Source organism: Netta rufina (assembly GCF_964035555.1).
Source record: "Netta rufina genome assembly, chromosome: 5".
NCBI classification, from domain to species: domain Eukaryota; kingdom Metazoa; phylum Chordata; class Aves; order Anseriformes; family Anatidae; genus Netta; species Netta rufina.
Window position 1 is genome coordinate 24,404,525 of NC_140128.1, and position 21,657 is coordinate 24,426,181.

The window sequence follows — 21,657 nt, forward strand, 5'->3', positions numbered from 1 at the left end:
GTTTAACAGCCTACTGTGTTTATATTTATTATTATACAAACACTGATTTATATACTTGTCTTTTCCTGCATTTTTGTTCATTTATTGTTAACTTTTGTTATTATTTGGAGTGTGGCCAATAGAAATAAGGACAACTCAGCCTCTGTTTTAGCTAGTCCAAGTATTCAGTTATCTGAATGGCTCATTAAACCACTGACAGTCAGAAATACATTCAGAATATATATTAAGATATTCTTAAACTGGTATTTGGCTGATCCCAAACCAACGGCACAATGTGCTTTCCTAAATGTGTTCTCAAACTCTTTGCAAATATAGTTCCTGTAGGACCTGATGGCAGGATAAAAAAATGTTCTCTCCCCACACAACACCAACCAAAAATTTCTCGAGACTTAACAGTTTTCTATGTAATGTGTTATGTATGCTAAAAATCCATTGCGTGTATGCAAAGAGAGCTTTCTAAAGAAGGATTATGCATCTTAATTCCAGCGGAACTCCCAGATTTAATCTGTAGCATAAACGCCCAAATAAATAGTACAAATGTAAATGATAAGCCAAACACATTTAAGTGCAAAAACTTATAGAAGCATATTTCATCCATCAGTTAAAACCTAGCTACCCTTCTTCTGAAGTATACTCTTTACTTCAAGTGTTGTAATACAAATGCTGACTAGGCCACAATTGCCTGGTAACGGGTAGTTTTACTCCTTAAAAAAAAAAAAAAAAAAAAAAAAAAAATGTTTAGCAAAATTCTGCCTCTGACACCTACTGGAATTTATGAGAATTTGTCAATTTAATAGAAATCGTATCAGACCTTAAATGGAAAAACGAATCTTGTACTAGCAAAGATTTTGCAATTTTTTTCTTTTTCTAGAAAGAGACCAAACTGATTCAATCTGCGTGTATATTGGGTTGTTTTGTCCTAGTTCTTCCCACAGTTTATTTGTCATAATGCATACTTAAGCACCACACATGCTTTATTCTACCCTCCTGCTTAACTTTCCAACTCCTACCAATTAGCACGTTAGTTCTCAAACTACTACTTCTACCTAGGACTAATTGCCCTCAGACAATCTTCCTCAACAAGTCTCACTTCCTAGATCCACAAGTCCATCCACAAACTTAAATCCATTTTAAGGATTCCACATTCTTACTTTCTGAATTTTCCTCTTATTAGAGAATTCCATAGCTTTCCTGTATGGAGATGTCTCCAGGCTCAAATTATCTAGTTTAGTTGACTACAGAGGATTTATCTTCCAGTCAACCAATAGCTCAGCAGACATCAGCTAGACTAGCTTCTATCCCTTTGCCCATTTTGTATATTGTTTTTTCTATCTTACTGCCATGCAATGAAACAAAGTTGAACAGCTCTTAGTTTTCTGCTCCATATATAGATAGAACCCATCACTATGGAAAAATTAAATAAATAGGTCTTCAACATGAAAGCCTTAACCATGTCTATCTTTTCTACAATCTTGACCTTTCCTAAGATGATCATCACCAAATACATGATTAGTATTCTGTTTACTTGGCTAAGAAAAGGAACAGCAATCAAAACACCTCACTCAAAGCTTACCTTAGCTATTTAACAGTTTAACAAGAAACTTACATCAAGACTCATCAACCATATCCCACTACACATATTTTAGCAATTTATGTTGAAGGAATAAGGTATTTAGTGCAAGTTAGATGGATTCACCAAAGTTTGTATTCAAAATATCCTCTAATAATTAAAGAATCATGTTGATCATTCTAAGCTGCTAAACTTACACATGCCCACCTGCAAACACGTGCGCACACACACACACAGTTAATGGAACCCACAGGCTACTGATGTGGCAGTTTATCAAATGTAGCTGTAATGAAAGATAAATATTACAGGCAATTCGCACTTCATGAAAGGATAAAAGTGTCAGTGTGTAGGTACCAGTTTTACTGCAGGCCATAATCAGCAAGTAAACGAAAAGTGCAAATGTCTAAAAAGTTTATAGCCTTCTATGAAGGCCTCGTCTTGTCAGGTATTGATTTAGGTTTTTGGAGGACTTTGCCAGTGTTAAATGAAGTGAGTGTTTGTGAACTTAGAGGACATGTTTTACCTCTGCCAACACAAGTTGCCTCCAGCTAAATGTGAATTTGTTCACATTGCTTTAATATAAGGAAATGGAAGAAAGTGTTCCTTACACAACAATTTTCTTCTTAAACAGAGGGCAGTCCAGAGTGAATGTTTCATATTCTCCACCTTCTCCGCAAACGTGGACTCCGTATTTCTCAGAAAGCTAACACAAAAGGGAAATTTAAATATGTAAGCATTACTCTATTAAAGATATTTTGCATAAAATTTCAGTGTGTACTTTCTAAAAGACCACACATTAGAAGGCTGAAAAAAATTAAATATCACATAGAGGGTTCTTGACTTCTTTGTATGGCCCATCACAACGATCTAAGAATTATCAATGTGTTATATTTAAGTAGAACTGGCACTATAATGTTCAGATAAACAAATGAAATCCTAGTAATTCTTCCACAGTAGACAGGAAAGGTTGTTCAGACACCCAAATTTGGTTCTCTCTCTTTAGCATAGAGTTCACTTCTGTGAGAATCTTGTACTATAAACCAATACAAGATGTAACACTTTACATAGAAGTATACAACAAATATAATTTTTGGCAACAGATTCAACAATTGCTTCTACATCTTGGTAAATATCCACTATTCCCCAATATTCTAACAAATAGAATCAACAGGTTTTCTAATAGTGAAAAGTTAAAACAAAACCAAAAAAAGTAGCGATATGTTATTTCGTTTCCAAATTGTACTGAATACACTAAGTCAGCATATAAATTTATAAATATTCCTGAAGATCTCAATATCCCACTAAAACACATAATTGTCTTTTACAATTAATTAATTAATTGTCCATTAAATTCAAAATAAGAGATGTGACTAGTTTAATTATTCAGTGCTCTATAAATGAGTAGCTGTAGAGCATGACCCAAAGTTCTTTTGCTTGAGTTGAGTGCACACCTGCTGTATAGTTTTCTCTGTAATTCTACATTAATATATTGTACCAATAGGTAGTAATCAAGCACCTGCACCATGCCCAGAGCATAGCAGCACCCTCCCTTTTTCTGCAGAAGAAATTCCTATCCTGATCAGCAGATTGTATCATCTCAAAGTGTTCCAGCAGTAGCTGCTTCAAAACAAGTCCTGTCCAGATTTTTTCATACAAAGAAAGCATTAGTTCATGACTACCTAAACTGCAGTCCTCAACCCAATGTCATTATTGGGAATATTTATTTAATCCCCTTATGCTTTCCCTTAGAGGAACAGATGCATAATATCATGCTTTTTCAGTTGAAGTAGGAACACTGTTCTCCGCCACATGTAGGAGGACATGGTTGGAAAAAGTCTGACTGGGGGCTTTACAATAATCCAACATCTCTTGTTTGTCTATTTTTAGGTAAATAAGAGACTGCTAATTTTATATTGTAGGTTCAATTCTGCATGTGGTTATCAGAACCATGTGTAGCAATCCCATTTGATATATTCAAATGATACTGTATTTTTAGTATTGAAATTGAATGTAGAGTTAGTGTTACTATACTCTAGAGTTTTCTCACAGGTTTTTATTTTAAAAATTTGAAGAATATTTACAGCTTCGGCCATCGTCTTAGCTAAAAAGAAAATCAAAAGCATGAGAGACAAGATCGAAATACATGAAACTTTTTGTCATACAATTAAAGACCAAATTTTACATTTAAGAAATTAAACAAAAGGCCTGAGTCCTCTTCAACTTTTATTTTGAAGGAAAGTATAAATGCTCTGAGAAGACAATTCCTAAGTGATACTCTACGTGACCTTCTGTTGGAAAAATCTCAATCTCTTTTGTAAGACATATTAGATGATGTTTTGAATGTATTGTTATCCGAGACGTTTTTCATTTCCCTTTCACATTTTCATTTAAAGAAAAGTAACTGGAGAAAACCTTTAATCAAGTGCTCATTAAAAAATTGCACTCCTGGCATAAGAGAGAACTTCATCTGTCAACAGTGGCAAAAAAATTTCCATAGGACAAATATATCAAGAATAATTAATGTTGATGCAATAAGAATGGACAGTCTACAAAACAGTTAGTCAAAACCTTTTATTCTTCTTGCTGTAGCTTCCACTGGCAGGGGAAAAGAAGGAAGGAAGGAAGGAAGGAAGGAAGGAAGGAAGGAAGGAAGGAAGGAAGGAAGGAAGGAAGGAAGGAAGGAAGGAAGGAAGGAAGGAAGGAAGGAAGGAAGGAAGGAAGGAAGAACAAAACCAAACAAAACTCTGAGGTAAAATGGAAGAGAAAACTGGACAAGATCTTTGTACCAGTAACCTTTTCCACAGGGAACACAAGAAATGACTGTTTACAAGCCATTTTTAAAATTGGCAGGTTTGCTTGTAAACCTCAGAGCCTAGAATAATTATTGCCTATTTAACATCAAATACTCAAAAGATGTGAGATTCTTTCCTGCCTTTGTTGTGGGAAATCCCTTTTTTCAGTGTCACTGACTTTAAGATTGTACTTGACACCAATCACATAAGATGCTAAAGGATTTTCACTTGCCCCTGTCAACAGGAGCTGAGGATATTCAGCACCTCATAGAAAGATACCTAATGTTCATTTTCTAAAGAAGTGAGCAGTATTTTAAAGATGCCATCAATGACATCAGAACTTTGCCTTTTAATCATTTGTTTACATTTTTCAGAAACTGTTTTGCAAGTTGGATAGTACATTCATAATAATACAGCAACTTAGACTAATCTCTATTTTGTTATGCTAGATCTGCCTTTTAGTTCAGATAAGCCAGAAATGTAAAAATTACACAACTAAAAATGTAAGTCCAATTTGAAATCTGAACAAATTATACAATGAAAACAATTTCTACACTATTCAAAATCCATCTTAACTCAAATACACAAAGTGTAAGTCCAAACATTACCCAATGAACAGTCTTTTCTGACATTGGAAATGAAACAGGAGTAAAGTTGACTTTCTCACTGATGTTGAATAATCAAAGATACAATATCTGAATGCTAGTGCTTCTTGTTTCAAGTGAAAACTTTTTTCCCCAGACAGAAATTGTAACAGCTAGTAAATTCTCTGTAATTACAGAAATGTTCTTTACATCAAGAAGTACTCAACAACTTCTAAGGCAAGCACACAGATGACTAAACAATTTCTTACTGTCTATTATAGAGACAGAAGTACAGACAAATATTACAATAATATACATTTAACATTCTATTCATGGATTTCAAGGAGTCTGTAAGCAGTCTCTGAGATTTGGCAGGTTGCCAACAAATTCTTTCGTGTAAAACCTACAGTTTAGGTTCCCATGTATATGGGAAACAGTGGTACATGGAACAGTATAGTAATTTAGGAATTATGCTGCAACCATTCATCAATAACTAATCAAAGACCAATAATTTAGAACAAAAATAATTCAAGAACTTTCATTGCCACTGTTCTGAGCCAGTAAAATTTACCCCTGAAAAAAGTATGGGTTGTACTCAAACCTCTTGTATATAGTCAGAAAAAAAAAAAAAAAAAAAAAAAAAGCAAAATTAATTCCAAGTTTTTTCCACTCAATACAATCAGAAGACCAGAAATTTAAGAGACTATGTATTGTTTCCAAAGTTAAATAATTGATTGCATGAAAGCAGGGTTTCCCCTCCCACCCTTTCAATTAATATTGACACTTGTTTTATAATGTCTCAGATAAAATAGCTACTTCATGCTTATTTCTTGTATGTCCAACAGACAAATTACAATGTGATATAAATTGATTTTGATTTTATTGTTAGTTCCTTAAGGTAACCTATTAGAATAAAATAAGTTTATATCATGCAGTCTCAACTCCTGATCTTAGTAACAGAGAAGCGGAACTTTAACTTTCACATGCTAAAATGTAAAGAAGGATGTTTCCATGAAATCCCAGATCAAAATAAGTTGCGTGACTTGATACAGAACATGTTACAGTAGTATATCAAAGACCCTGTTATACTCAGAGGCATTTTTCTGGTCACTGAAGTAACGAACATATAAATTGGCTTTCAACAAAACTCAAGAACAGGTAAAAACACTATTTAAATTCTTTTTAAACAGAACAGCAGAAATTCTCACAAACTTGCATGCCACACTAGCAAAAATGCTATAAGGAAAAATTCTACACCCTGCTGAATATAAAACTACTTTATTGACATCTAATATGATTTTAAGAGAACCCAGAAGAGAATCCCACTGTCTACCAGAATTTCTGGTGTTGAAGACTTCACTGGGTTGTGAAAGAATGTGTCAAATCATTAACCTAAGCTTTTCTCTACAGTCTATAGCTAATGATTTGATTTCATTAGGCCTTTACTGGATAAGTATCCAGTAAAAACAATCTGTTTGCACTTACTTTATCTGTCACAGCATGCATACATACAGAAGAAAGTTACATGAACAAACATCAGCAATGCAGTCTCCGTCCAAAAAAAACTTGACAACCAGTTACAAATAGGGTCAGAATGTCTTATTACATTTAGCCATTCTATCAAACTATTCTATGATATATATAGAATATGATATTCTATATATCTATATATATCTATATAGATATATAGAATAGATACAGAATATATCTATATCTATAAATATATGGATAGATATATAGATATATATATCTATATAGATATATAGAATAGATACAGAATATATCTATATATATAAATATATGGATAGATATATAGAATATCATAGAATACCTTAAGATCGTTGTTGTTGTATTTATTGGCATATCAATAAAAGATAAAAACTACAAAGGTGGGCTTTGAGAAATATTAAATCATGACAGTAAGAACTTCAATAAAATCAACTAATAAACAGTTTAGCCAAGTATCAGGAAGATACTTTGAGATTTCTTTGAGTACTTTGGGATTTCTTAATTTATGATTTTCTTTTTTAAAGTGAATGATCAAATGGAAAAAAAAGTAAGACAATCTGAGTGTCTTGAACATTCATTCTTCATAATTAGCTTTGCCAATTATCTATCCTTATGCCTCAAGCTATATAAATGACTAAGAAAATTAAGTTAAACAACAAGAAGTATTTTTAGGAATTGTTTTGTGCCAATTTAGATGGCTTAGGCTAATAACGTTTACAGCAAAACTCTGTAAATAGCTAAACACAAAGAGTTGTGGGTTGGTAACTGTCTTGTAGACAAGAAATCAGTAAGCTCTGTCACAAAACAACATACAAAAACACATTTTCAGGTCAATTATACTCAAATTGTACTTAGCTCAATTTTTGATGCTTCTACCTCAAACCCAAAAGAGACTTACAAAATCTGGTCTTTTTATTCCTAGTTACATAATTTATCTTAAAAAATATATATATCAGCACCACCTATAACCATTTTCCTGCTTTGAGGACTTTGTACGTAATTAACATGGTCAGATTGTGTAAAAAAGATATGAAACCTTCAGATGGAGACATTTTGTATTATCTATGATTTTGCCACATACATACTTCACTGTAAAAGTATCTAAATTGCATGCAATTATTTAATTTTATCTTATTTACACATGAGCTAATATTTTCTTAATATTGAAGCTTCTTGCCCTTATCGTGTTTTAAAGATGCTGGCAACAATTGTGAACTACCTTCAAAAGGAATGTTTTTCATACTGAAAGTGTTTATCAGAGGCCAATGTTCTCTGTACAATAAACGTTAGGTTAGGATCTAATTTCTCAAATAAGTAAGTATTTTTGATTGAGTTAATTTTACAACTAGAAAGTGATGTTGCAGAAAGTCAGTAACTTTGCCTGTATTCTTTCAGTAATACCTCCAAAAGATAAGGCTCCATTTGATCCAATGTTTTTCCTAGATGCTTATCTGGATCTAAACCTGGAGTGGAAAAAAGAAAAAAATGTGTTAAAATATGTTTTTAAAAGTATTATTATTATTATTTTTTAATTATTTCTTTCTTTATGCTACATATCTCCCTAAGAAAATAATCCTACTGTATCTAAAATAAGTGTAATCCTAAGGAAAACATACTTTGTCAGAATTGTCTCATCCCCTCTGGGCAAGTCATTTCCATGTTTGTGAAGAATAAGGCCAGTATCTTTTGCACTGCATGTCAATTAAAAAAACTATCATTTTCCTTTATTCGAAATTTCAGTAACCAGTAAACATCTTGGTCCACAGTAATAAATAAATAAATAAACTACACAGAAATAACCTTCCTAAGGCAGAAGTTACCTTTCTATATACATATTGAATTAAAATACTAGTTAATTTCTTGTAGTTCCTGCAAGAGAGATACATAAATTATTGGAAGGGACACAGACTGTTTTCTGCAATAAAAACTCTTTTGTGTGTGTTACCCTTAATCTGTGTGTTACTTACAGAATGCCTTTAATGTTTTATCTTTTGATGTATTACAAAATATTCTGTAAGATGCCTACATTTTGATTTATTTTCCTAGATAAAAAGTAAGCCCTTTTAGCATTTGACAATTCTAATAACTTGCCTCTCTGCATTCCTGTCTTGGCTTCTTGCCTTTATGAGTTTTGCCAACTCATGGCTGTTACAGTGTCACTTATCAGGAATAAAACAAATAATTGATGTTAATCAGTACTGGGATAAAAAAAGGCCAGGAAAAAGTGTTTCAAGAGTAGGCATCCCAATCAGTCAGTAACCAAATTAACACCTTAGTTATGTTGGAGACTACATGGTCAAAAGGTCTTAACATTCAGAGTAAGAAAGAAAACAGAATGATGACTTCTGACAGTGAAGGTACACTGGAAAATTTTCAGTGATCCCATTTTCTAGCGCTCATCGCAATGCTTGTCTATTTCTTCCTGCTGTAATGCTTTATATAATAATGGATATCATCAAAGAATTGCCACCAGAATGACTCCATTTAGAAGCAATTTCTGAAGCATGTACCTTGCAAAGCACTTTAGCTCATTGATGATGAAAGCTGTTACATAAATGTATGGCATACTATTATATAAAGTCTTTGCTGAGTTCAAATAGCTGATATGCCTTTTAATTTTTACAGTGATGGGCTTGGTATACTTAAATTTCTGTGAAACTAAAACAAGTTAGAGTGAATGAGATTTCAAAACATTAATAAAGTTTTAAAATATTTCATTAAAGTGCGTGAAAAATTCCCTTACTGTCTGGGGAAACACTTTACAAACCACTCAATAATTAAAATGAAGGGGGTCAGTTTCTTCTCCATCTGTTTTTTCTTTTGGTATTGGTTTGTTGCTCTTTATTAACAGAATGAAAACATGTGTTGCCACATATAAGATACGGATCATTGAGGATTGTGAAAATTAATTAAAAAATATCTTCATTTCAATAGATTTACTTTGCTCTGAAAAGTAAAAAACTTTTTTTTCAAAACAATAAATTCAAAACTCCCACTATTTTCCATACTGCATCAGACCAACAGTGCATCTGTTAATCTGCTATATAATGGAGCAAATAGGCAAATAATGGAAATGTTCAAGAAAAATGTTATTCTTGAGATATATACATATATGTATATCTAAATATATGTATTATTAGATGTGGTTATAAGCACTGAATAACCCCATATGGGATATTGGTTTGTCTCATTCTTCTGATATGTATCTCATCTATGTTGGCACAAACCATATATATATTTCATACCTCCATTCTTTGCTGTAAACTTATTTATAAAGAACTATAAATACAGAATACAACACACATGACATAAGAAAATACAGAAGAGACCTTATCAATCTAAGTTTGGGGATGAACACTTTGAAGATTTACAAAATCAACAACTTATGCTCTTAATTTTGAAAACTAAATATATGAAGTAGTCAGCTACTTCTCTCAACATCTTCATTTCACAGGTACTATTTTTCTTGCTTACTATTTTTAAACTTTTGCAATGATTCGCTGTAGCTGGAGAACCTTTTCTCCACTGTGGACAGAGTTAATTTACATCTGTGCATGCTAATTTAGAAACTCAAGGTAGATTATACTCTTCAATTTACAGTGACCATGAAGCACATGAAGTGAAGCTATCATAACAACTTCATTAAAAATAGAACAGAAGCATTTGTGGTATATGCTGTGGTGAAAGCTGATCTTGTCTACAGTGAACAATTCCAATGACTCTGGTGGTATCTTCCAATTATTACCAGTTTAGCATTATGTCCTTGATTTTAATGGGACAGGTATTAGTTAAACATTCTGTAATGAATACCATATTATATTAGCCATTAGAAATTTAGATTAACATTCTCCATTAATATCATTACTTTTCTTATAAATTCAGTCCCTTTCCTTAATAAAGCTAATTGTTTTCCTTTAAATTTAAACTAAGGGTTTACATTAGAAACAAGTGAGAAAGGAAAGTTGACAAATACACATATACTAACATATTATGCTCTCACAACTTGTCTTTGATATGAAGAAAAATATGCCTACTGTTTAGCCCCCAATTAATACAAAACAATAATGAAAAATAAGCTATTATACAAATAGTACAGAAATACAAATAAATTGCCTGTGTATGGCAAAATGGGTAAAACTCTACAGTACTATACCTACATGAAAATTTGTCAAACTACAAGGTACCCTTTCTACTTGTTAGTAGCATTCTATTTTTTGGATGGATTATCTTTCTTTTGAAAAACATAATTTCCTTTAGCTTCCAATATGTTTGTATTGTGAATGAATAGAAACCATCTTCTAAAGGCATCAAGAACAATGTAAGCTGTAATTTGCAGAACCAGTAGTCCACATCCAAATAATGGTGTGCATGTATAGACAAAGCCATAGGTCTACTGCTACTATCATTTTAATAAGTTATTTTACCATATTTATAGAACAACAAATATAAATCTGCTCCTACTTCACATGTTTCTCACTATATAAAGAAGTAGATTGATCCAGATTCTTAAAATGAGTTAGAGTGCAAAGAAAAACAATATATTATAAAGCATTAGTACATTCCACTTAACTACATCCTCCAGACTTCTCCATGAAACTAGCTGTGAAGAAAGCTGAATGGGTAGATAAACTAACAACAAGGTCCAGGGCCTGGATGACTATGTAGAATTAAGAAATTAATTAGGAAGAGAACTGTAATTTGCAGCACTGACATCGATTTTACTTAACTTGCATGTATCAATGAGAAGCAATTACAATTCAATTAAAATATTCTCTTTTATTACTTTACTGACTGACCTTGAAGTTAATGCCTGTTTTATTTAATTGCATCATCTATGAATAAATGTTAACCCTAGAATGTTATGCCCCATTATTCTCAATGCCTTTTAGCTCCCCAACTGAATTACATCTGTCAATTTATTATGTGCTGTCATGAAAGCAAGTGGGACTTTATTTCTTTGAGATAGACCAGTACGTGATGAAAGATTTGATAATGCTGTTTTTAACAGTACCCAGTAAAACAAATTGTGCTCTCACCTCCCTTTTATTACAAAATCAGTACATGATAGCACAAATGGTATAATCACTTCAAAGTAATGTCTAGTCCATCTGTAATTCCTGATAAATCCACTGACAGGAACAGAACTCCTTCTTACACCTATCAAGAATGGTTGCAGAACTCATGCACACAGCCACAAGACAAATGCTGAACAGAACCACAGCAATGTACAGATGAGGGCAGAAATTCAGGGCTTTGCTCTGTAGTGAAAAAAAATGTATCAAAGAACATTACTGAAAGGCATTCCACTGGTGCTGTGCATTAATGTTAAGTAACACAAGAAAACCATGAATTAAATGGTCCGCTTTCATCACACATATTAGAGTAACAGTCTTTAACTTTGAAGGACAACTACCTGATATTACTTCTATTTATCATGACAATTCAAAAAAAAAAGAAATCAAGTTCCATTTTTCATGCCATAACATTTGGCTAACAAAAATATATATTTTAAAGCCTCAACTTACTCGGAAAGTGTTTTAATGCATAATGTTTTAATTCATAATTTTAAAATATTCTTGATTTTAAAGAAAGTATTTTAATACAAAAATCCTATTTTCACCTCAAGTTAGTAAAAATGTTGAGAAAATAATGACTCATAATTATTACTTATAAGAAATTGTGCTACATAATTGGTTCAGTGTAGCACTCAGAAAAAATCTCTAACACTAATAGAACAGACTACAACACTGCTTTTGAAAGTTAAATCCTATACTTAAAATGTGTCTTTTTTTCCTTTAAGTAAACAATATTGATTTTTATGAAGGTGGATTAAGTACTGTTTTAACGACAAAGAATCAGAGTATGTTTAGAATAGCACAGGAAAAGCCTACACAAACCGAAAAGCTACTAGTTGGTAAAGCAGGTTTACTCTGCAGGAATACACACATGTCAGATACCCTTCATATTGCAGGAATGCAACTCCCACAGAGATAATAATGCACTGTAAATATACACCTTAAATTAAATTGCCTGGAGGTAAATTATTCCTGGTATAACATTTAGCTTTTATTTCAATAAAAACTTGGGAAGGATGTGAACTTTCTGTCTGGCAGAATAAATAACAGGTTCATAGTTGATTCTTCATCATAACTTTCATACATGAAAGGTTGTATAACAATGGCAAAACAGATGGAGGCCATGAATCTCCATTTCCAAAACATCAAAAAAAAAAGTAAAAGCTGCAAAATTTTCATATAAAAATGAACGAAAGAAAATGCCTACTGGTTATTAGCCCCACCTTTAAAAGATTTAAGGTGAATATACTTTAAATTTATTGTATAAAAGAGCAAAAATCATGCAATATCATTGTGTGCCTTCTTCTATTTTATTGGGATAATTTACCCAGTGTGGAAATAGTACTGGGATAGAATCTGCAAGGTTAGTGGTAAAGTTAGAAGTTAACCTTGAAGGTTGGTTCTAGCAACCAACTGTTCCCAGTACAATTTATTAAGGATCATGGTTAATCTTCCTGTTTTCTAAACTAGGCTACTCCGGTGTCATCAAATTTTAGAATTCCAAGAAGTAAAAGGTTCTGTAACTCATACCAGGCCATGTAAATTTTATCTGTAATGTCCTGTGATTTCTTAACATCAAAGTTATTTTATCTAGTTACATCCAGAATTCAAAGCAACTTAGCTCTACCATTTCAGTAAGAGAAACCTCAATAAGTCTTTGAACAAATTTTGTATTGTTTCATCAAATAACAGTACAATATTTTCAGATACTTGTACAACTCGGAAATGTCCATAGTTTAAAAACAGATTGTGGAAGAATTGTTTAAAAACAGTATTAAACTGTTGTTCTCAAATCCATTTTTCCTCTCATCTTTCAAAACAAGACCACATACAGCAAATGGTTCAGCTCACTAGAAATACTGCCCCAACCAATTTCCTCTCAGGAATTTCAATGGACTTCAGAGACATTACACTTTGCGTTCATACAGATAAAACATATGACTTTCCCATTATAAATCTGTTTTCAGAGTATTTAAATTTGGAATCCTGAAATGTTTTGAGTAGAATTATTTTAGATCCAGTGTATATGACATCTTTTGTTTATTAATCTATTTCATTCAAAGAGTTCAGCCATTCTAACACCTCAGTTTGGTTAAAAATGATGTGCTTTTTTGTCCCTGTTAAAAGATTCTGGTATTTCTGTGCTTTGAACAATAGTAGCATGATTAAGGGATTACAATTTGATTTTGTGGCATGTGCAAGTGCTAAAATTTGTGTCCATGTCATTACATTCATCCCCATGCAGACGTTATAAATCTTTTTAAAAAAAAAGTCATAGCTCACAAATAGATCAATAGAGACTTCTGACAGAACAAACCAGTAGATCACTCACAAAAGGGTAAAAGTCAGAGCAGAAATAAACAATCAGCAATAAATCAGAAATAAAGAATGTTAATAATAACAAAACAAAAATAAACAATCTTGTCCTAAAACTAGAACTTGTAAGGGCCTGGAAAACAAAACATCTATGGCTCTAAGTACACACACACATCTTTAAGGGTTTGAGCTTAAGCTTTGTTTCAGCATAGAAATCTGTATAGTAATTGTGAATTCAGAACTTAAATCTTACAAACCATCAAAGAGCAGCAAGTAACACTTGAGTTTTAACAAAACACCATCTCCACCTCCTGCTTTTAATTCTGTTAAGCTTATTTTTGTTTTTGACACCTTTTCCTAAGCTCATTTTATTTCACTACTTTTCAACTCGAAGTTCTGACTATTGTCCTGTCTCCTTCATTAGAACCCATACTTCCTTTTTTTTTTTTTTTCACTTTAAAAGCGTAATAGTCCATTCTTAGCCCATTTCTGCCTTTTCACTATTTCTTTAGATGATCTGATCTCAAATTGCAAAGTGATCCTTCCACTCTAAAGCTGTCTGTCTTCAATTTTCTCTGTCTCTGACATCTCCTTAAGAATGCAATGCACTCAAAGTCAACTCTCAATTACTTTGTATTTTCAGGCACATTCACTTTCCCACTCTTCCTTCTAACTCTTGTTATCTTTTACTACTGAAAATATCGACACTCTCCCCAGTCTTGCCAATCTCCAGCCTACATGGCAAAGAAGGAATCATATTTTATCTCTTATTTCTAGATCCACTCATGCAAACGGTCACAGACTCATCTCTTCTTTACCATATGATTTTAAAACATTTATTTTAACTCATGTATTAAAAGCTCTTTCTGAAAACTCATCTTACATTGTTATCTGTCATTCATATACAAATATCAGGGCATACAACATTCCAAATGCAAAGAATATTTTCCTTCCGTATTATTTCCAAAACTTTTCACTTAAAGTCTTTCCCTCATGAAAAAAAAAAAAACAAACCTCAGCTAAAATGACTCCTGTGGTTTTGTGGTTTCAAAATTTCAAGCCCTTTCATTCAATGTCTGGTGAACAAAAAGATGTGGCATCTTTTTATTGTCAATAACATGAATGATGAAGGCACAGACATATGTATTAGGGAACGTGCCTAAGGCAAAAATGCCAATACTCTAAAGGAGCAATTAAGTTTTGGAAGCATTGTTTGAAAGTTCAGTGACAGTGGCATGTCAGGAAACAAGGATTAGAAAAAGGGGGAAAAGACTAATAAGAAAACGTTTCTAAAAGTGCATGCTAGGTATTACTTTCATTTGCCAAATCTGTAAACTGAACAGGTACAGTAACAAAAATGCATTAGAAATTATCATATATGTATACAAGATAATTAAACCCTTTTCAGGAACGATTTTTCTAATAAAAGTTTAAGGCTACTTTTCAGAATACATTACTCGTAACAGAGTTGACAGTCATTAAAAATTTTGAGATATTTGAAAAATGTTTTTTGCCACTTTGTGCTCCAATTCAAATTATGATAAACAAGTCTTTCACATTAAGTAAAAAAAAAAAAAAAAAAGAAAATATCAAGAAAAAAGGTTGTAAATACTGTCATAGATTCCATTATCAGATTTACGTTCTGATTTTGATTGAAACATTGAAGAAGCTTTTATTTTTTTCTCCCAGTTTCTCAAGTAAACACTGTTCACTTATCCTCATAAAAACTTACTGAAGGTGAATATTCCTCTTAAAACATCAAGGAAAATATAATTGTTGAGAACAAATTACTCTTACGAGCATAACAAAAATAATTTCAACTATATTTACAGAAATGAAAGTTGTCATATTTCAAAATGTGTAGTGGCACTTAAGTTCTAGTGTCAATTTTCAACAAGATGTAGGTATAGTTAATTATGTAAGCAAAGTAAAACTAAGTAAAACTTGATTCTCAATTTTTAGTGAAGACCATGATGTGAGAAACCCTAAGATTCCTCCCAAACCTTACTCCTTGTTTAATTTCTACTGAAGTTATTACACTTTGTGCTGCAGTAGAAGTTATTTGTTTCAGAACCTGGTACAATTAAGAGCAGTACATAAAGTTACCTAAAAGTTGAATCTGTTATATGTGGACTCCACAAGTTAATTATTGCTCTAACCCGTACAATGTGTCCACAGAACAAGGATGTCAAAAACACATCTTATGGTTATGCTATACTGCACAATCTCACACAAGCAATGGATTACTGGAATTTCAGGTGCACATAAAGACAATAACAACTGTTTCTACTTTAGCTGTTACTGACTAACATCATTCTAACCTTCTGTTATTTCCACTGAAGAGATATATTTCAAATACAGAAGCATGCATCACACAGGCATCTTCTGCAGCAGGAAGGTGGCACGGAAGACGGACATTCATAAGAATTACTCTTTTTTTTATTCCTTACATTTGCTGTTAGATCATGGAATGTTCTTCTCTCAGCATTAAAGCCTCTGAAATACACTCTAAAGGAAAGCAAGCTGATCTACATATAGATCAACAGAAGGCACATGAGGAAGGCCTGCTAACAATACTTCTTTTGCATGTAAGTGAGAGCAATTGGTATTCCATCTGGAAAAGCATACTACTCTGAGATAGAAAACTCTTGCCACTGGCAAAGTTTGTGGTATTAATTTGTAATGGTGGATTTAGGAAAATAAACTAATGCTCATTTACTTGCATAATTATGTGTTTTCTACATAAAATGACAGACTTTTACCTTGCCAATACTAGCACTGAGTTAATGGAAAACAGGACAAGGCAGGTGTACAACTATGCCAGCGCTGATGAATGTCAAGCTCAAGTTACAGATTTGCTTCTTGCATTAACATCTGTAGGACATACCATCTAATGCATCATCCTTCAGACTATTAAATCTGTTATTTTAAATATTTTCATTGCAGTTTAGCTTTGATTATTAATCTAAAAGGCAAAAAGTTAAACTGTATGTTAGCTTCTTTGCCACTTGATATGTTAAACAGTCTTCATACCTTAAATCTTCTTTAATAAGGCATGCAATTATTAAAGCATTACAGAATGGCCCCAGAGCACACAAGCTCCATTAAATTTGCTTACATCTAATTACATTTGCCTGAGGCAGGTGAGAAATTGACTCTGATAAGATCTTTCTTTTACCTGTAGCCAAAAATATAAAAAGGAAAAAAAAAAAATCTCACAGTGATTTTCTATCTAATTGCTATCTACAAGTATTTATGGTATTCGCTTCTTAAACAAATAGCCAACAAAGGACTCTTTGTGCACTAACTGGTCCATTTTAAGCCTTTTTTTTTTTTTTTTAAGGTTGTAGAATACAAAAGAAAAGCTGATCTTGCTTCAGGGATAAGGCAATGATATCTGCTTGTGAAATAGTTGCATCTATTATTTATATCATATGCTTCCTTAATATACTCCACCTATATTTTAAATAGTATTTACTTGTTCCATTTTGGGGCTGTTGTTTGTTTTTCCTGGTTATTTCCCTTTAGTTATACAAATAAATGAAAACAACCTACATTTATCTCTGAGCGAATGAGGGAACACCATATTTCTAATCATTCTAATCCCACTAATCTATAGATGCTATGAGAAAAATACAGCAAGGCTATCATAACCATAATACAAAAAAAGTGGTCGGAAGCAATATCACCTAAAGAGAAGCAGGTTTAAAAAAATAAAAAATTATTATTTTTTTAAAGTCATAGAATTCACCTAAGTGTAAATGGATTATAATTCAATTTTTGGTCAGTATTTCAGTAGAAATAACTTTGTTATAAAGCAGTCCTTTAAAGAAGATGGACAGACATTAGGAATTTAATGTGAAAGTTGCCCAAATAAGCCATTCATAAGACTTCTAAGGTTATGCAACACCTTTTTAGACATACTGCTTTAGCCACCAAAGCATTATACTAGCCATTCTGCAGTGCAATGGGCCACAAATCTTCAGTCAACCCAAAAAACAAGAGGTACTCTGGTCACATTTTACATGTATGCTTAAAACCTCATATGATACTCATAAATGAAAAATTGCATAGGAGCCTGAAATGAATGTATGCTTGCGTTTATATGCTTCTCATGGTTATAAAACGTCATTCAGTAAGATTTCCTATAAAACTTCACTTGAATTCAACTTTAATCAATAAACAAGCTGATAATCTTTTAATTTGTTCCATTATACAAACCTCATATTACATACCTGATGATGAAAAAATGTTAATCTGCTACACAAAGAAACTACATTGTAAACAATTTTTTTTTAAAGAAGAAAATGAAAAACTATTGCTGTTTGCTATATGCTCCATGAATTCAAAGTGTTTTTATACAAAATGTTTTGGCCTCATATAATTACATCTTGTTTAATGTTAATTTATTATATTTCTATTAAAACTTTCATGGTTGTTTTATAATATTGTCTAGTCACCAGTCTGCATCATCTATAAATGTCAATACTGTGAACCACTGAATTATGTGTGCATCTTCACTGCAAATCAAAACTAAAACAGAAAAAAAAAACTGAAAAAGGAATTTAATAACTCTGCTATGAAGAATTACTTTACAGCTACTTTAAAGCTTTGTCTACTCTGAGAAAAGAATGAAATGTACACAGGCTGATTCAGACATTATGACTGTTATTTGGCCGTATGATTTTTTATTTTTTAATTTTATGTTTTAATTTTCTTCATGCTCATATTAACATTTCTTATTCAAAAATATAGAACAAAGTTCCTGTTTTTCTTTGTTATGTAGTGGACTTGCCCACTCAAGTTTTAGCAGAAATTATTACATAATTGAATACATACCAAAAGCTGCTACTTTTATGATTATGGCTTGAATGTTAGATGATATCATTTCTTTAAGCAGTATCTCCTGCTTTCGACGCCAAAGATAAGCTAAAGGCTGAAGACTAAGCCTTCTGCATCTTAAAAACAAAATAAAAGAGGATGAAAGCCAAGCAACATATATTTAAACAGCATGATTAACTTAAATTTAAAGAAAGTGAGTTTCTATGATTTCCTATCATTATGTAAATTTCTTCTATAACTCAATTAAAATATTTAATTTATAACTTGAAATGTAGGAATAGTAATCTCTAACATTAGAAAAAAAAAAAAAAAAGACTACGTAATCTTGTTCTGATTATAGTTCACTTACATGTATATAAGATGTAACACATTGACGTAAAACAGATTTGCCTGGGAACTTAAGTAAACCTTTAGGGATGCAAACCCATCAACAACTTAGGAAATGATCACTTTTTATGAACACAGCTAAGGCAACAGTTACTCCTCTGGTAACCATGGCACATGTCACTAGTACATGTTGAATTTGTTACTCAACAAAACTGTGATTTGGATCCATACCCAAGGAAAAGAATCATTTGGAAAAACGTATGCAGCTTGAGATACAAAGTAAAAAGTTGACAGTGTAAATTTAATTATGTTTTGATAATATCATACTTAGCATTTGAAGTATAGCAGTATAGCACTTGATTATCATAGTAGAGAATCACTCATTTGCACTACCAATTGTTAACTGTTCTGCAAATTGTCAAGTATCATCAGTTGGCAATAAAACGTGTAATGCTTAGATCCTGTAAAATTTAAAAACATTAAAAAAAAATAAAAACTATAGGCCTAGATCAAATGATTCAAAAATATGTTTATTTGACAATTGACACTGTTTGTCTAATATATGGGATTTCTCACTAGTATTAGTGTCAAGATTTTGTATTTAAATGGATGTTTAATGTTGACATCTAAATTCATAGTTACCACCTGTGTAATCTGACTAGTTTTGCTATTATTTTCATGTATTTTCACTGAGGGCACTCAGTTGTGAAATTAAGAGAAATATTTTACAACTCTGCATGTGAAGTAGTTCATTTAGGTGCCTAACATTATCTACAAATTAGCTGAGTCCAAGCAACTGGAATGGTTTGCGTGTCCAGGTTTTGACTGGGACAATTTTCTTCCTAGTAGCTGCTACGGTGCTGTGTTTTGGATTTAGGATTAAAATAATGCTGATAACACACTAATGTTTTAGCTGTTGCAGAACAGTGCTTACAAGTCAAGGACTTTTCAGCTTCTCATGTAGCCAGCAAGGAGGCTGGGGGTGCACCTGAAGCTGGAAGAGGACAGAACCAGGACAGCTGACCCAGACTGGCCAAAGGGATATTCCATACCATATGGCATCTTGCTGAATGATAAAACTGGGGTGGGGAGTTGGATGGGGCAGGGGCAGGTGCTGCTGGGGGTCTGGTTGGGCATTGGTCGGTAGGTGGAGAGCAACTGCACTGTGCATCACTTGTTTTATATAGTCCTTTATCACACTATTGTTATTTTCCCCTTCTTTTTCTGTCCTATTAACTACCTTGTGTATCTCAATCCACAGGTTTTACCTTTTTTTATTTTTGATTCTCTCACCATCACATTGTTGGGGCAGGAAGAGCAAGTGAATGGCAGTATGGTACCTAGCTGCCTGCTAAAATAAAAAATCAAAAAATCTGGTATACTCTCTACTGGATTTTTACTAATACTTTATACAAAACACATAGTTCCAGGGGAAAAAAAAAATGTTAGCAAACTGAACTAATTAGGTATCAGAACATCTATGTTAATAAAGATTAATATTTTCTTACACATCTTCAACTCGAACTCTCTGGTAGTCAGAAAGAATAGCTCCCACAGATACAGCCTCCACTCCTTCTTTGTCCTGAAAGACAAGGAATAATAACAATGTATGCTGGCCTACACAATAGTTTCAGTACACCTACTAGAAAAATCAACCAGGAAAAAATCATTGTCCCTGTACCCAGTACATGGAACTGAATGGGCTGCAATGCAGATCTTACAAAGAAAAGAGCAGCACAGCTGACTTATAACACGGTTATGACTCCAACAGAGTACTCTATTCTACCTAAGTACCATTCTACAAAATAAATGGTCAGTGTACCTAAAAAATACCAGACTTAACAGCTTGGTGTAGCATTTTGCTGAAATCCTGAAAATTATTTGCAGTTCTTCACTGTAACTGAGATGTCAGCTATCACCATATCTACAAATAAATATCACTAACATAAAATCATCAGCATAGGTTAAAATGTTAGTATCTATCACAATACACAGCACAAGAGCAAAATACACCAGAATGAGAAAATTTGCAAGGAACTTAACATTACCTACAAATTCTGCTAAAAGTTTTTTCAAGACATTGTCTTTGGATTCCTGTTTTATTTCAGTTATTTAATCCAACCACTATTTATTCTCAACACATTGAGAATAAACATGTGAAAATGCACACACTTAAAATATTGAAAAGCATGAGCTTTTGCCCTTTTAAGTGACTTGAGTCCCAATCAACATGCTGAATTTACATTGTTTCCTTAAATTAATTCTAGTTATAGTTTTGCTCTTTTAACCAACGTTGATCATAACTAAACAAAGAATCACCTTCAGGAGCTGCTCTGTTAGACAGCAACCCCATGAAGCTTCCAGAAAGACCATACCAAAAGTTTTTTAACTAAATACCTACATATGAATTTCGAAATCAAATCAGTCTTTGCCTGCCATGATACTGAACTGAAAATTCACCTTCAGATTATCAATAAAATGATGCTGAAGGTGCTTTATACATAATTATATTATAAGGGAGAAAAACTAAAACATTTTATAACTTTGTGGTACATTTTCTTCCTCAATATTCTTCTTTTTCCATTAATTCTCATTTCATAGTTGCCTAATCAAATTCCCAAGTTATTGATATCCATCTACAC

The 21,657-nt window shown here is 32.5% G+C and overlaps 1 protein-coding gene across 1 annotated transcript in view; it reads right to left on the bottom strand.

The window, feature by feature from the left end:
- The window catches only part of DPH6 (diphthamine biosynthesis 6), a 205,549-nt gene that overhangs the window by 129,705 nt on the left and 54,187 nt on the right, over positions 1 to 21,657 (bottom strand). Inside the window, exons 4-7 of the mRNA XM_084288587.1 lie at positions 20,524 to 20,597; positions 18,686 to 18,804; positions 7,857 to 7,918; positions 2,179 to 2,273 (exon numbers count right to left, since the gene is read on the bottom strand). Coding sequence (XP_084144713.1) covers positions 2,179 to 2,273; positions 7,857 to 7,918; positions 18,686 to 18,804; positions 20,524 to 20,597 — 350 coding nt within the window. The remainder of the gene's footprint in view (positions 1 to 2,178; positions 2,274 to 7,856; positions 7,919 to 18,685; positions 18,805 to 20,523; positions 20,598 to 21,657) is intronic.